This window comes from Chinchilla lanigera, unplaced genomic scaffold (assembly GCF_000276665.1).
Source record: "Chinchilla lanigera isolate Chin_1 unplaced genomic scaffold, ChiLan1.0 scaffold00002, whole genome shotgun sequence".
Lineage (NCBI taxonomy): Eukaryota > Metazoa > Chordata > Mammalia > Rodentia > Chinchillidae > Chinchilla > Chinchilla lanigera.
In genome coordinates this window covers 53262478-53279485 of record NW_004955403.1, presented here as the reverse complement: position 1 = coordinate 53279485, position 17008 = coordinate 53262478, and the positions used below count along the sequence as shown (strand labels likewise).

Genomic DNA, 17008 nt, shown 5'->3' with positions numbered 1-17008 from the left:
AAAAAGAATAGCTAACATACTTGTACTACTGACTTATATCACTTTATTGAAAGGAACAGTTAGTGATTAATTATTTGATCAATCTTGCATGTCTATGTTTGTTTTCCTGAGTTTTTTCCTATGTTTGTTTTCCTAACACTTTGAAGTTATCAATATGTAATACAGCAGCAACTGTTAATTTCCTATCACCTTGTTTGTAATTCAGTATTGCTTGTATTGTTCTTGTGCTATTTTGTAAATGGATGTCTGTTTGTTAATACGCTTTCATTTTTTTATTTTTAAAATAAAAAAAGAATTAATGAATCAAAGACTTGGTTCTTTGAAAGAATAAATAAAATTGATAAAACCTTAGCTAACCTTATCACAAAAAGGAAAGAAAAACTCAAATTTATGCCATAAGGAATGAAAAAGGTGAAATCACTACAGATCCTATAAAAATTCAGAAGATCATCAATACCTGCTTTGAAAATCTTTACTTCCACATCATACCCACAAAGAAAAGCCCAGGTCCTGTTGGATTCACAGATGAATTCTACAAGAAATTCGGACACGATTTAATGCCAACCCTCCTCAAACTCTTCAATGAAATTGAAAAATAAGCAATTCTCCCTAACTCATTTCTGGAGGCAAGCATCATACTGATACCAAAAGCAGAGGAAGACCCAACCAAAAAAGAGAATTACAGTGTAATATCCCTAATGAACATCGATGCAAAGATATTCAAAATACTAGCAAACAGAATGCAACAAATACATAAAGAATGTAAAAAATATTAACTACCTAAAATTAAAGACCCAGTAAAGAAATGGGCAAGTAAAATGAACAGACACTTCACAAGAGGAAGAAATACAAATGGCTAATAAATGCATGAAAAAATGTTTAACACCTTTGGCCATTAGAGAGATGCAAACTAAAACAATGCTAAGATTCCATCTTACTCCATAAAGAGAAACAATCATCAACAAATCAAAAGATAACAAATGCTGAAATGGCCATGGTGAAAAAGGAGCCCTCCTACATTGTTGGCATGTAAACTAGTATGACCATTATGGAGAACAGCATGGAGATTTCTCAAAGAACTAAAATTATAAATTCCTTATAACCTAGATTTCCCTCTTCTAGGTATCTTTCCCAAAGAACTTAAGACATCATGCAGTGGAACACCCTTACCGATGTTTACAGCAGCACAGTTCATAATAGCTAAATCATGCAAACAGCCTGTGTATCCATCAACAAATGAATGGATAAGGAAATTGTGGCATCTGTATATAATGAAATACTACTTAGTTATAAAGAACAAACTTAAGACATTTGTAAGAAAATAATATACCTAGAAAATATAATTTTGAGTGAAATAAATCATACACACAACTAAAAGAAAAATAAAGGGAGGATAGTTCCAGACAAGGAGATGGTCTCTTGCAAATGTAAAGGGATCCAGGGGACCAAGGCTGAGCTTCAGGTGAGGGTGTGGAAGGGGAAATAGGTACAGTGAAGATATGCCAGATACAGGATCCTAATAACATCAGTGAATGTAGACACTATATGCCATAAACATGAACTAAGATTAACAGCATCAAGAAGAATGAAAAAGAAGAAAGGAGAACTAAAAGAGGAAGGAGGGATGGGAAGAGGGGGGAATTTTTTTAAAAAAGAAAAAAAGCTCTATTATGTACATATAACAACTCCCCAAGATAACTGTAAAATGTATGTACTGCAGTTAGGTACTAATAAAATAATATTTAAGAAAAAAAATTTTTCCTGCCTGCATCTATAATTCCAGTGAGTAGCAGATCTAGAGGTTTACAGGTCAAATTCAGACCCCTTGCCTCCATGTACAGTGACATTTCAGTCTGGCATTCTTCCCCTTGAAAGGAAGATTTGACAATAAGTGATCATATCAAGCAATTTCTTCCCCATCTAGGAACAGTACAGTTTGATCTTAGAAATCAAAAAATGTACATATTAGTGATGGAGGCAAATATATATTTGGGAAACTAACGATGCAATGCAGTAAGCTCTCCACCACATACACTGTGGAAGTTCAGAGCAGCAGTGAGTGTGGTGAATAATTATAAGCTAGGCTACAAGTCTGAAAAGTACTCACTAATCAAGTATCTGGTCACTAGCTAGACTAATTAGCTAACACAGATCACTCACTGAACTTAATACACCTGGCTCTCTGTTTGTTAGCTTTAATCTATTGCCAAGGTGTTTGTAGGTTATGTTCCTATTTAACCAGGTTTTCTGTTCAAAACTGAACTCCCACAGCCTTCTAATGAATGGGTGCCCAACAAACTAGGACTTTTAGTCCTTCTGCGAAGCCCATTTGGCACTTCTCTTCATGACTATTGCTAATGAGGTAAGAACAGTCTGTTATTATCCAAAGACATGCCACTGGTCCTAGACAGTCTGAGACAGAAGTTTCCTCTACCTCCTGGAAATGAAGCCGGGCTTTCATATTTCTTCAGTCCAGAAGATTGCAGTCACACTCTTCACTATTCTCTTCCTTTAGGGGTCAGGTTATACAGGTAGTAAAATAAACTTTGCAAAAGCTTAGGTAAGAGTAGAACACCTAAGACCTTATAGGTATCCAATACTCGAAGAAAAATCACCATCAGAACCTCTTTCTTCCTTGCTAGTACTCATGCTTCTTTGCCATGTCATAACATGGCAAGGCAGTCCTCACTAGGATGTTCAAGTCATGCTGTTTGAACCCTCCAGCTACCAAAATAATGAAACATAAATACATAATTTGTTATATCAACATAAGTGATCTAAGACCTCTGCCACGTAGGGTGTCACAAAAAAACTGAGCATATGGAGGTGTCTCACCAGGAACAATCTACTACAAAAGCTGCACCACAAAAAGCAGCAGCTCAGTGCTGCTGACTCCCATGTCCTGCAAGGAAAGAGTGCTGGTGAAACTGGATGCCCTGCAGGAGCCTGATTCTGATGATGTTACCCATGCTTCCAGAAGCAAAGGCTGGAGAAGACACCTGCACTCCAGGGGCTGGTTCTAGAGAAGCAGCATCCTCTGCAGCAGCGAGAGCATGGAGGAACTATAATGATAGACATGTAGGTGCTAGAGAGCTAGATGAGTAGGTACACTGGATGCTAGAGATGTTAAAGAGGATGCTACGGAGCAGGTACACTGACTCAAGAGCCAAATGTTCTTCCTTTCTGCCATGATACTTCATGGCTATCTACTGAAAATTCAACATTTTGCCCCTTGGCAAAGGAAAAAACCTTAAAGAATCCACATCCACTGTTTGAGAGCAGACAAAAGAGTGAATTCTAGATAAGAAGCAAAGTGCACTGCTTTTACCGTACAATGTAGAAATGTACACTGGACTGCACATGGAATTCCCACACTTAAAATATGTTATTAGCTCTCTAAGAAGTGATTTTCTCACCTATTCACCAAAGTCAAGAGACATAGAGCGCTTACCATTGTAATAATTATTACTGCTGTCACCATAATTTTATATGATATTTGCTCTTTAATATAGTCATAGTTACCATAAATACTGTTACATGCAGACTAAATAGTAAAATTAACTTCCACCTATTTATATATAAATGACAAAGGGAAGAATGAAAAAGAAAATGGTTTCTATGCACAAATAGACATTATATATCACGGGCAAACAGCCATCCTGCGAAGTTACTATTCTTCCAGTTCATTGAAACCTTCCAAGAACAACTTTCTTTGGTGCCCTACAATGTAGATTTTGGAGTACTTTCTGACACATATTTTACATCTAATATTAGTGGCTTTCTTCTTCTATCATTTCCCATTTCTTTTACCCTCAGGCAGAATCCTAGGGTTCTTTATCCTACTCATTCTGAAATGTCTTGGTAAAACAAAAAGACTGGGAGGACACTATCAACAGTCACCACCAGACTCCAAAAGAACTCATTGCCACTTTAGGCACAAACAGCTACAGTCAGGCGATTCTGTAATCATCACAAGCACCAACCCCAACAGCTGACAAAAATATGGAGAGTATGCCACTGTGATATCACTGGAACTCAGACTGCCACTCTGTGCACGAAGCATCTTCACATCATCCACAAAAAAGAATTTTCCTCCACAAAAATTAGCCTGTAAATTCACAATCAGTTTCCCATTGCTAGGACACAATATTGGAAAACCATAACTTAAAGGAAGAGAGATTAACTTCAGCTCATGGTTTCAGTCCATTGTTGGCTGGCTGGCTGGCTGGCTGGCTGGCTACAAGGCAGAAATAAAATGCCAGAGGGACAGATGGAGATAAAAGGTGTTTAACTATAGCAGCCAGGAAGCAGAGGGGAGGAGCCAGGGAAGGATATATACCCTCCAAAGTTACACTCTCAGTGTTCCACACCCTCCAACAACGTTTCATCTCCTAAAAGCTCATTCAGCTATGAAATCATCAGTGAACTAATCCACTAATATCTATAGTCCCCTATGATCCAAAGGCAACAACAGCAAAAGCAGACAAATGAAATTATACAAACTAAAACCTGCCCAGCAAAAAAAAAACAATTATGAGAGTTAAGAAATAACCAATAGAATGGGAGGTGGTATTGCAAACTATTTGACAAAGGATAAGTACCCATGATCTTTAAGGAATTAAAACAACAGCAAAATTCAGTGAAACAACTTAAAAATAGTGAAATCATTTTAATAGACCTTTCTCAACAAAAGACTTGTACCCTGGCACCCAAGCCAGGGGGAGCTAAAGAGGTGGTGCGTGTGCTGGGCACCAAGGACCTGTGGAGTAGCCAGAGAGGCTGGCAGGTGACAGCAGCAGCTGGTGGAACGCTGAATCTTATGATGAGTACTCTCAGTGAGAGTTCACTCCATGCCTTTGGGTTGAGCCTGGCAAGCCATCACCATGAAAAAAGATATGTGGGTCCCACTGGTGGCAGAATGGTCAGCAAAACATCATTGATTTTTGTCTCTGTCAGTAAACATTTTCCAAAAGAGTTTCCTCCTCTGGCAAATGAAATCACTCTTCTAGCCAACATCATCCTGAGGAAGTTCCAACACACTGTAGATTACTCAGAAGTAGTATAGCGTAATGAATGAGTACATCAAGATTTATTATAAGCTAGTCATATGCAAAATTTTTAATGTTAATAAGTAGCATTCTATTGATATGGTAACAAGTCAATGGATTCTGTTTATAAAGACATTGCTTGAGGATAAATCTGAACTGGTAGAACATAATAGCATAGGAACCGTCCTCCCTATATAAATCTGTATGCAGAAATAGAAACCTGTGTGGACTCTTCATCAAGAAAAACCCCTGAAGAATAGCAGAACACTTTTATTATGCACAGAAATCTGTGCTTCATCCTACAAGGCACCAATACTGTCCAGCCTGTACAAAAGTCCCTACTACTTTACATAATTAAAAATCTTTGATCAGAATAATGATGGTATGCTCAATGATTCTGAATTCAACTTCTTTCAGAGAATTTGATTCAATCCTCATTAGTTCCTCATGCTCTAGAAGACGTTAGGAAGAGAGTCAGAAAATAAAACACTGTGGCTCACAGTGCACTGATTCTGAATGATTTTCCTTTTTTAAACAGAAGAGGGAGACATAGCACTGCATGCACTGTTTCAATAATTTGACTGTGCTGATGATGCCTGAATAGTCTGTCTGCTAAAAATATCTCCTGGTTGCACTGCTGGACTAAATCATCACATGTATCTGTTTGTCTGAAGCACCACTGCTTTGCAAAAAATGGTGTTTTGTCACAGGAGGAGCTTAAAGATTTATTTAAAGTTTTCCCTAGTATACCTTGTCAACAACATGGAAATGAGAGTTTTCACAAATGAAATAGGCTGAATGATCTCACAAGGATTCCCTTACCATGGATACTCAACATATTTCCAGGCAGGCGCTTGTACCGCTGAGCTATATCCCCAGTGCTCAACATATTTCAATGGACAGCAATGCCTGGAGTACTTGGGCTGTCTATGCCATCCCTCGCTGACTAACAAAAGTCTCAAGCTTCCATCATTGCAGCAACAAGAAATAAAATGCTAGATCTGCACAAAGAACCAAAAAGCACAACTAAAATTGTTCATATGTAATGGAACTAGAATTAAAACCATTCCCAAAAACTGGAGATCTTCAGACTCTACTTGAAAGAAATGCAGTGAGCCCAGAATAAAATTTGTAACAGTAAATCCTACTATATGTGGTTTACACTGTTTGGGGACAGGATAAATTTGTTGCATGATCTCTCAGAATCACAATTTGTAAAGCTGATATTACTAAGGATGTTAGCCACATAGTATATGATATCACTAATCCAAATCTTTTTAATACTGAGGCAGGATTTATAACTATCCCCTGCCTATTCATAACTGCAAAATCAGACCTGCATCAAGTTAAACATGCAGGTGGACAAAATGTCCACACTCAAGCCTTTACTTACTTAAACTATTGCTGAGACATCTAATAAGGTTACTGTTCTTAAATTGACAATAATTGATCAACTGTCTGAGGATCCTGGAACCAAGAGCCCACCTCCCACCACCATTGCAGTTCATGTCTGAGCTCTGGGAGAGCCAGGAACACTCCATCAACTGCCTGGAGATCCCAGACCCAGCACCCCATGTTCTACCACCATCATGGTTCATGTATGAGCTGCTGGAGAGCCAGATATGCTCCATAAACTTCCTGGGGATCAGAGACCCAGTGCCCCACATCCCACTGCCATTGCAGTTTGCTTCTGAGCCCTGGGAAAGCCAGGTATGCTTCATCAAATGCCTGGGGGAGACCAGATCTACTCCCCACATCCTGCTGCCACAGCAGGGCAAGTCTGACACCCAGAAAAACAAGGGACACTCAGGGCCATTGGTGAACTGCCTGGGAAGGGTGAGGCTTGGTGCTCCAGCTCCTGCATCAAAAATGAAAGATGAAAAAAAAAAAAAAAGAAAAATGAAGGAATAAAATGCAATCTCAGAACTCTACCCACCCAAAACAAGTCCAGGAGACATCAACATAGAAGAGCTTGGAAGTCATACACCTGGAAATGATCATAACTGAAGTAAAGAAACAACTCCATTAGGCCATAGAAGAAATCAAATCAGAAAAAATCTCTCAGGAAAAAAGAAATGAAATGATAATAGTAATGAAAGAATTGCTCAGTACATCTAAATAAAACATAGATAAAAATACAGGAGCATGGAAAATGAAGGAAATCTTGAATGAGCAATATAAGAAAGAACTAGAATGCATGAAACATATTCAGAGATATCCAGAAAATTAAAATTAAAATATGCATTGAGACTGACAAAACTGCTTGAATGATGCTGAAGATAGACTTTCAGACCTTGAAGACTGCATTTCAGCTAAAGATCACAAAAGGAAAGATCTCTTAAAAATAACAAAGAACCAGTAAATAACAATTCAACAGCTGCAGGATGATGCAAAGAAAAACAATATAAGACTAATAGGTGTCGACGAAACAGCAGAAGGCAAAACAAATGACATAAAAAGAATATTTGCAGAAGTAATAGCAGAAAATTTTCCAAACATGGAAAAATAATCAGGCATACCAGTAAGTAAGGCACACACAACTCCAATTAACCATAAACAGAACAAATCTACACCTAGACATATAATAATCAAGATCCCAGAAATTCAACAAAAGAAGAGAATATTAAAAGCTGTTAGAGAAAAGAAATAGAGCACCTCTAAAGTAAAGTCTATCAGAATCATGGCAGATTTCCCAACACCATTCATCAAGTCAAGAAGAGCTCAGAGCGAAGTATTCCAGGTCCTAAAACAAAATAACTTCTACCCCAGATTCATGTACCCTGAAAAGTGATCCTTCAAAATTAATGGAGAAAGAAAATTTTACATGACAAAGAAAACTGAAGAACTTCATGAGCACCAAACCAACCCTACAAGAATACTAAAAGATATCCTAGAAAAGATAAAAATGACAACAACTTCAAAAACAATGATACAAAGGAACCACCATGCAGTGCAAGCAATTAAACAGAAAATGTAGGAAATCAACAACAGGTAAAAAACATGACAAGGATAAATCAATATATACTTTATAAGCATCAATTATAAACATTCTCAATTAGCCAATCAAAAGGAGCAGACTGGCAGAGTGGATCAAGACAAAATCCAACACTATGCTGTATGCAAGAAACACATTTAACTCAAAAATAAATTTGTGGACTAAAAGTCAAAGGATGGAAAACAATTCACCATGCAAAAGGAACCTGGATAAAAGCAGGGGTAGCTATTCTATTTGCAGACAATGTGAACTTTAAACCAATAATGATCAAAAGAATTAAATAAGGTCACTACACACTTGTAAGGGGAAAAATGTAAAAGGAAGAGATAACAATCATAAGTATCTATGCACCAAATATGGGAGCACTCAACTACACAAGACAAATCTTAATAGACGTTAAAACCCAAATAACTAATAACACAATTGTAATGGAAGAACTTAATATCCCATTGACACAGAGATAGACAAAAAATCAGCAAAGAAATAATAGAACTAAACCAAACTTGTAAACAAATGGACTTAGTAGAAGTTTACAGAGTATTCCACACTACATCAGAATACACATACTTCTCAGCTGCACATGGGACATTCTCCAAAATATGCCACATACTGGCTCACAGAACATGCTTAAGTAAATGCAAAGGAGTTGAAATTATCCCATGCGCATTATCTAACCATAGTGCAATGAAATTGAAAATTAATGACAAAAGGAACTGCAAAAACTCCATGAAAACATGGCTTAAATAACAGCCACCTCAACAATGGGTCACAGATGAAACTGAAGAAGAAATTTAACAATATCTACAGTCAAAAGAAAATGCAAATACAATTTACCAGAATCAGTGGGATGCACAGGAAAAATCTTCAAAAGAAAATTTATAGCAGTAAGCTCACACATTAGGAAAACAGAATGAGAACAAATAAATAGCCTAATGCTGCACCTCAAACTTAGAAAAAGAAGAACAAGTCAAGCCCAAAGATAGGAGGATATTATAAGATCAGAGAAAAAATTAATGCAATTGAGATGATGAAAACAATACAAAGAATTAATAAACCAAAGAGTTGATTCTTTGAAAGAATAAATAAAATTGATAAACCCTAGCCAACCTTATCAAAGAAAGGAAAGAAAAAACTCAAATTCAGGCACAAGGAATAAAAAAGGGGAAATCACTACAGATCCCATAGAAGTTGAGATCATCAATACCTACTTTGAAAAACTTTACTCTTAGAGGATGGAAAACACAAAAGAAATGTACAGAGTCCTAGATGTGTATGAATTACCAAAGCTGAATGAAGAAGATATAAAAATTGTGAATAACCTAATATCAATTAATGAAATGGAAAATATGATTAAAAACTTAGGAACAAAGAAAAGGCCAGGTCCTGATGGATTCACAGCTGAATTCTACAAAAAACTCAGACAAGATTCAATGCCAACTCTTCTCAAACTCTTCAAAGAAATAGAAAAGGAAGCAATTCTCCCTAACTCATCTCTGGAGGCAAGCATTACAGTGATACCAAAACCAGAGAAAGACCCAACCAAGAAAGAGAACTACAGGACAATCTCCCTAATGAACATAGATACAAAGATACTCAATAAAATATTCACAGGCAGATTTCAGCAAATCATCAAGAAGATTATACACCATGACCAAGTGGGATTCATCCCAGAGATGCAGGGATGGTTCAACATATGCAGATCAATTAATGTAATACACCATATCAATAGACCCAAAGACAAAAACCACATGATCATCTCAATATATGGTCTTTACCTCAATCTGATCAAAGCCATCTATGAAAAACCAACAGCCAACATCATACTAAATGACAAAAACTGAAAGCTTTCACTTTAAAATCAGGAACAACACAAGGATGTCCACAGTCACCACACCTATTCAATATAGATCTGGAAGTATTAGCCAGAGTAATTAGACAAGACAGAGAAAAAAGGAGTAAGAATAAGAAAGGAAGAAGAGAAATTATTATTATTCACAGATGACATGGTACTTTACATGGAAGACCCCAAAAGCTCCACCAAAAGACCCCTAGAATTAATCAACATATACAGTAGCATAGCTGGATAAAAAGTCAACACTAAAAAATCAATAGCATTCCTATATAAAAACAACAAACACACTGAGAGAGAAATTAAGGAAACCATACCTTTCATAATAGCATCCAAAAAAGTTGAAATACTTAGGGAATCAATCTAATGTAAGAAGTAAATGATCTATACAGTGGAAATTATAGTACTCTGAAAAAAAGAGATCAAAGAGGATTTCAGAAAATGGAAAAACATTCCTTGCTCATGGATAGGAAGAATGAACATTGTGAAAATGGCCATACTCCCAAAATTGTTGTACACATTCATTGCAACCTCAATTAAAATACTGCACAGGAAATACTTTGAAGAATCAACAACTGGGATCTCATTTTACTGAAAGGTTTTTGAACATCAAAAGAAATCAACAACAGCATAAAAAGAAAACCCACGAATTGGGAAAATTTTAGCCAACTGTCCTTCAGCCAAAGGATTTCTATCTCAAACGTATTAAGAGTTTTTAAAAATCAGGCCTCCAAAATTCAAAGACCCAATCCAAAAATGCGCATCATGCAGCATGGGACCCCTGGACTGGGACTCTCCTAAGTTTCATTAAAATCAGAATTTATATTTACTCATGGATCACTTACTGATTTCACATTTACTAAGAATGATCCTTTGGGTTCTATAAATATATACAGCTGTTTGCCAGTTTTTCTCTATTTTATAAACATATGCTTCACTATCAGCTGATCAGCACAACTTGTTTTCATTCTCCCATTGTAGGACAGTTTTGAGGCCATAGTTCAGTCCAGAAAACTGTGTAGCTGAGCATACAGCATTTCTTTAAGGAGGAACTAAGATAAATGTTATTAACAGGTGCATTTTCTGTGTGATGATATTGCTTTTTGTCACTGTGTGGAACTGTATAATTTTTTCAATCAAATGAGGAAAATTTGTATATTATCAATGTTTTGAATTTAAATACACAAGTCAGCCTTTAAAAAGAAGACATATAAATGGCCAATAAGTATACTATAAATGGGCTCAATATCACTAATCCTCAGTAATATGCAAATCAAAGGCACAATGAGACCTTATCTAACCTCACTTAGAACAGTTATTATCAAAAAGTTAAAAAAAAGAGAGAGAGAGTTAAGGATATAGCTTAGCAGCACAGCACCTGCCTGGCAAGTGCGAGGTCCTGAGTTCAATTCCCAGTACACAGAAAAATGGCAGTAGCTGATGACAATGTGTAGAAAAAGGACTTTTCTACAGTGTTTAGTGTAAATATAAATTAGTATAGCCACTCTGGAAAACATATGGAATTTCCCCAATAAAAAAATAGAAACACCATATCATCCAACAATCCCACTGGTGGATGCTTTTCCAAAAGTAATTAAATCATTATATCAATCAGATACTTGTACTCCTGTATTTATTGCAACACTAGTCCCATAGTCAGGATAGAAAATCAAAGTATCTCTCAACAAATGAATGGCTACAGGAAATGTGATACATACACACACTAAAATACTGTTCCAATATTGAAAAGGACAAAATTCTATCGTTAGCAGGAACATGGATAGAACTATAGACCCTAATGTTGAGAGAAATAAGACAATCACAGAAAGACCACATGATTTCACACGAATATATTTTTCAGTAAAGTAAATACTTTACCAAACTGCCAACTCTCTAGTTAGGTCTTCTTCCATAGTGGTTTTCAAAGATTTCTAAATATTTTTTGTCATTTGTGACAATATGAATAGAACTAGAAAACATTATATTAAGTGAAATAAGACAGGCAAAGAAAGACAATTAGGAAATATTCTCACTCATTTTTGGAAGCTAAATAAGTTGATCACATACAAGCAGAATAGATGTCACCAGAGGCTAAAAAGAACAATTTAATGGGTATAATAAGAAGCTGGTAACTGGTATCAAAATACAATTAGATTTTGAGAAGGAGTTCTCACATTATGTAAGCAAGAAAGTAACAATAGTATACAACAATTAAATATGCAGTTCAAAAAACTAAAGCAGAACAGTTTGGAGTTTCCTTACATAAAAAAGATAATATTTGATGAGATAGAAGTATAATACCCTGATTTCATCATTACAAATTGTATACATATGTTGAATTACAGCACTCTGCTCAACAATACATACACATATTTTATGCCGATTTAAAAATTTAGGTAAAAAACAAATAAGAAATCATTTTTTAAAGTTTCACAAAAAGAAAACTGGCTAAAGGTACTAACTTCTCATTAAATTGAAAACCCATAGAAAAAGGAAACACTTAGCCATCTGGTTTCCTGTAATTAGGTTAATTTTTCACGAAATTTAGATACTCCAACGTTTGGAAATATTCCATCAGAAATTGTTTCATTTCTTTCCTTGTTAAGCTTCACTGACCAAGAGGAACCTCAGGCCCCTAGAAATAAATAAAAGCCCTGTGTTTCACCAATCTGAGCACTGACCACTCTACTGACACTGAACCATGAGATTCTATTCTCTTCTTCCCATTCTTTTCTTCTTTGTGACTATACTAGCAAAAGGTAAGATGGCATGACAATAGAGGTAGGTTTCTTAGGCTGACTGAGATGCACAATTATTCACTGGCCATTGTTATTCATATGGTGATGCAAGCCTTAACTATTCAAAAGTCCAACATCTTTGTTAGAACTGATGAGGTCAAAATTGAGAAGGAGACAAGAAGTTTTATCAAATACAAAATGGGACCAAAGTGATCTATGATTAAAAATATGGTCCAGCTAGAGAAATAGAGGTACACAAGCTTTAACATGGAAATTAAGGCTTGATATTTATAGTGCGTATCCATCCACGGGGACCCACTATCCAAAAAGAGAGTAAAGGTGGTGGGTGTTGATTGTGATTTGATTAGTGAGTGAATGTGTCTAGAGTCTCTTGGTAAGAAATATATGTGAAAGTGGAAGTTAGAGGAAAAGAGAACTTAGAAAGGGTCGCATCAATAATAAGTGATCAATGTAAATTTGGGGACAAAGGAAACTGAGGAAAGTATAATAGAATGGAGTTTCAATGGCAAAATTTTAAACATAAGGCAAATAGTGTAGCAAGCATTTTAATAATCTACATTGCATCTTTAGGACCCATATTTCTGATGTTGGAACATTTAAATGTAGAATCAAAGTTGAAGGCTCATAAATGTTTCATCTGTATCCTCATGATAGCTGATAATATTCTTTTCTCTACTGTCAATAGCAGGATGTCCATCTTTATCAAATAATGTCTATGGCCATTGAACATGGGTTTCTTCATTGCTTTACATCTGAGATTCTAAATACAATGAAAGCTATTTACTTATTGCCTTACTATTGAACATCTTGGAATCTACCTGATACACAGCTTTCTTCTGCTTAAAAATTTATTAAATTCTCATTTCATTTCTCATCTTTGGTCAAAAGGCACAGCTGTGGTACAACACACTTTGTTGTAACACAGGATACAGGAAATTGTTTAAGGTTAGAAGACACTTTAAGCGTCAAACCTTTCATTTTACCTAACAGAAACTATGTCATGTTTCTTTACTCTGAGTCACCGTGGTTGCTGCCAACCCACCAGTGTGAGTATCACATAAAAATTGTAACTAACTTCTGTCACACCTTTGCTTCAAACACTTCTACTTAGACATTGAGGAAACTTAAAAAGACTTTCTGCCACGTATCACAACACGGATAAACCTGGAGGACATTAAGTTAAGTAAACAAGCTAGGCACTGAAGAGAAATGCTGCATGATTCCATTTGTATAAGGTAGCTAAAATAGTCAGACTCATTGAGACAGGTACTATAACGAAGTTTGGTAGGTACTGGGAGTGTATCAAGGAGTTTTCTATAAAATTTCAGTTGTACAAGATGAAAATACTCTAGAAATCAAGAGTATATCATGTCTATAGGACTTAAAAATTTAAGAGGGCAGGTCTACTATTAACTGTTTTTATGTATTCATTTGTGTTTATAATATTCACTAGTTACATTCATATTGAAGAATTCATGTATGTATATATTAACATATCTTTTTTAATTTTAAAATTTTTAACCTTTTATTAGTACATGTTTGCAATATAATGATTATACCCATTGTAAGGAATTGATAATTGTATATAATGCATCTCAATTCTTTTTCCCCCTTCCTCCCATCCCCCTTTTATTTTGTCAGAATCAGATTAACTTGAAATACCTCAGGACTACATTCATAATGGGGCTTTGATACATTGGCCTAATACATAATTCTTTTTACTTCCCCTCTCTTTCCCTCCTTCCCTCCTCTAGAGGTAATACACCTGGATAATGTTTTATCCTTTCACCCCACTCCCACTTTTACCCTCCCCCATCTCCAAGAAAAAAAAAAAAAAAAAAAAAGAACAGGCAGCAGGACTGCTATGCTGCTGGGAATTAAGTCTGTGTTTGATCTAGAAATACAGCTGAACAATTGTCTTTCCGAAGCCGGCTAGTGAGACTTCAGTTCTTTCCCTGAAAGCCATTCTCTTTTCCAGAATACTTCAGGCAAAGCAAAGGAAGTATTGCAGGGTATTATCTAACTCCTTCATTATTCCATTATTTTTGTCACATGGAGCCCTAAGTCTATAGACTGTTACCCTCTATAGCAGAGTATACCACCAGACTGCCCTGGGGTTGACATCTCTATCCAGGGTAAAACACAGTCTTCCATGGGTTACAGACATTCAGTGTCAAAAGTCTGCACTGTCTTATCTAACTGTATATAATTTTCTACAGAGTAAAGAAACAATAATAATAGCTTAGTATTTCAAAACAACAACATTTTTGAAAGCAAGGAAAAAAGCCCTTCAAACTGTTACTACAGCCGTGGAAATTAAGCATTCAAGAAGCCAGTCAGCACTAGTATATTGCAGGATATTAAAAACAAAATGAGATCTGAGTAGTTTAATAGGACGGTAAGGAACTGATTTGTGTTGAAAAATGTAAGCAGGAGTGTCACTCTTATGTAATGTTCACTGTCATCCCCAGCGGAAAGGATGAACCTTGGGGTATGCCAGACAGGCAAGAGGGAGAACACGGAAGCTAAAGAAAACTACTGAGTAGATGCACACACTTAGCTCTGGGTGCCTCAGCACCAAATGAATTAGGAAAGCATATGAGCCCACTTAGGGAAAAATGATTTCCAGCTCTAAGGGGAACCTCTCTCGAGCCCTGAAGAGGTACCTTCTGGAGAATCCACACATGAAGGGCATTAAACAGCTCAAGAAAGTTATTTGTTCTGTCGTTCTGAAAAAGGCATTAGTTACCTTGATATATGAAGAGCTGACAGAGTTTCTGTAAAGGAGACAGAGATGAGGACTTGAGCCATCCAATGAGGATGATCTGAGCACAGATGGAAGGTGGAAGGGTGGGCACATTCTTTCAAACAGTGCTTCTCAGTGGAAACATTGTTGGCATTTGGCAAGAGACAATTCATTATACAGGAAATTGAGCAATGCTGCGTCTTGCCCACTAAATACTAAAGACACATACCTTGTCATCATGACAGTAAAGAGTCTTACACATTTCAAAATGTACTACCCCATGTGAGGACCACATATCTAGTCTTTTAGAAACCAGCCTGGCCCTCCAAGGTGGTACCATCCCATACTCATAGCTCCTCTCCCTACAAAGGCCCTACTTTTGTCAAAGTATCTGAACTTTCCATATAGGCAGTATGTCTCATATCTTGAAACCATCCTTTGGGGAGTTTATTGCTTCACACGTATTTTCAATAACTTCAGGGTGAATTAATCTATAACATTTCTTCCTGTACAGGAAAAACTGGCGTTATCCCAGGAGAGAAGCAGTGTATTTTCTTGAAAGGAATGTGCAAACTCATAGCATGCACATCCACAGAAGATACCATCGGTGTATGTAATTATGAAAAAAAATGTTGTAGGAAGTGGTGGATTTTTGATCCCTATCCAACACCAATTCCCAAAGGAAAATCTCCTTAGATGGGAGCAAGCTGTGAGCCCTTCAAACTCTAGAAAACTTGGATACATTTTGTAAGCTTCTGTTGAATAAAAATGTTTTTCTCCCTTAACTGGAAATAAATATTATCCTAATTCCACAGGTACTGATCTCTGGGGCATTTCTTCTTGATGGATATGTAAACCTCTTTAAAACTATAAGAATTTTGTAAATAACAGAAAAACCTCATACCATGAACATATTTACACAAAATATGTTTTTATGAAAAAAGATGAATTTTTAATATGTTCAAGATTAAGAGTGTGAAATAAATAGTGTTTGTCTAAAATGGACTATTCACCCTCTTTTTTATCCAGTTAGTGGAAAACATCATTTGGGGGCTGGGTATGTAGCTCAGTGGTAGAGTACTTACCTAACGTATGCAAGGTCTTAGATTCTATCCCCAGCACCATATGTACATTTTTCATTTTAATGGCATTCATTTATGCAAGAAGAGAATTTATATGAGAGACATATGAAAATATGGCAGAACATTTCATGATTCTACTTTACATGATTCAATAGACAGGAATTATTTTTGCAACCATAAACACTTTAGGCAAATTAACAAGAGTTGCACAAATGTAACAATTATGAGCAGATGAATTATAGTCATAAATAAACAGGTCAAAAGTGAAGTACATAAAAGCATATCACTATGGTTAGAAATTGTGTACACTCAGTTTTATAATTGTTAGCATTTGGAATACCATGGCTGACAACCTAAATCAAAAACCACACTGAACCCTCACCACAAATACAAGTGATTCAAAGAGCCAACATAAGTTTCATCTTTCATAGATGTGGATGTCCAAAAAGGATATCTCTTCATTCACTGAAGTTTCAAACCTGTTACATACATCCATAATATTGAAGTAAAACTTCAATGTAATATTGTA

General features: G+C 36.1%; 1 protein-coding gene across 1 annotated transcript; it reads left to right on the top strand.

Moving 5' to 3' along the window:
- The first annotated feature begins 12593 nt into the window (after positions 1-12593).
- LOC102003827 (beta-defensin 130-like) lies at positions 12594-16093 on the top strand. The gene is made up of 2 exons (XM_005373831.1): positions 12594-12651; positions 15912-16093. Exons 1-2 carry the CDS (start codon positions 12594-12596, stop codon positions 16091-16093), a joined length of 240 nt encoding a protein of 79 aa, XP_005373888.1.
- The last annotated feature ends 915 nt before the right edge of the window (positions 16094-17008 follow it).

Excerpts from the sequence above, each read along its gene's own strand:
- LOC102003827 (XM_005373831.1), top strand. The coding sequence starts at position 12,594 with ATGAGATTCTATTCTCTTCTTCCCATTCTTTTCTTCTTTGTGACTATA. Across the intron at positions 12,652-15,911 it reads TGTGACTATACTAGCAAAAG|GAAAAACTGGCGTTATCCCA; the intron begins GTAAGATGGCAT and ends CTTCCTGTACAG.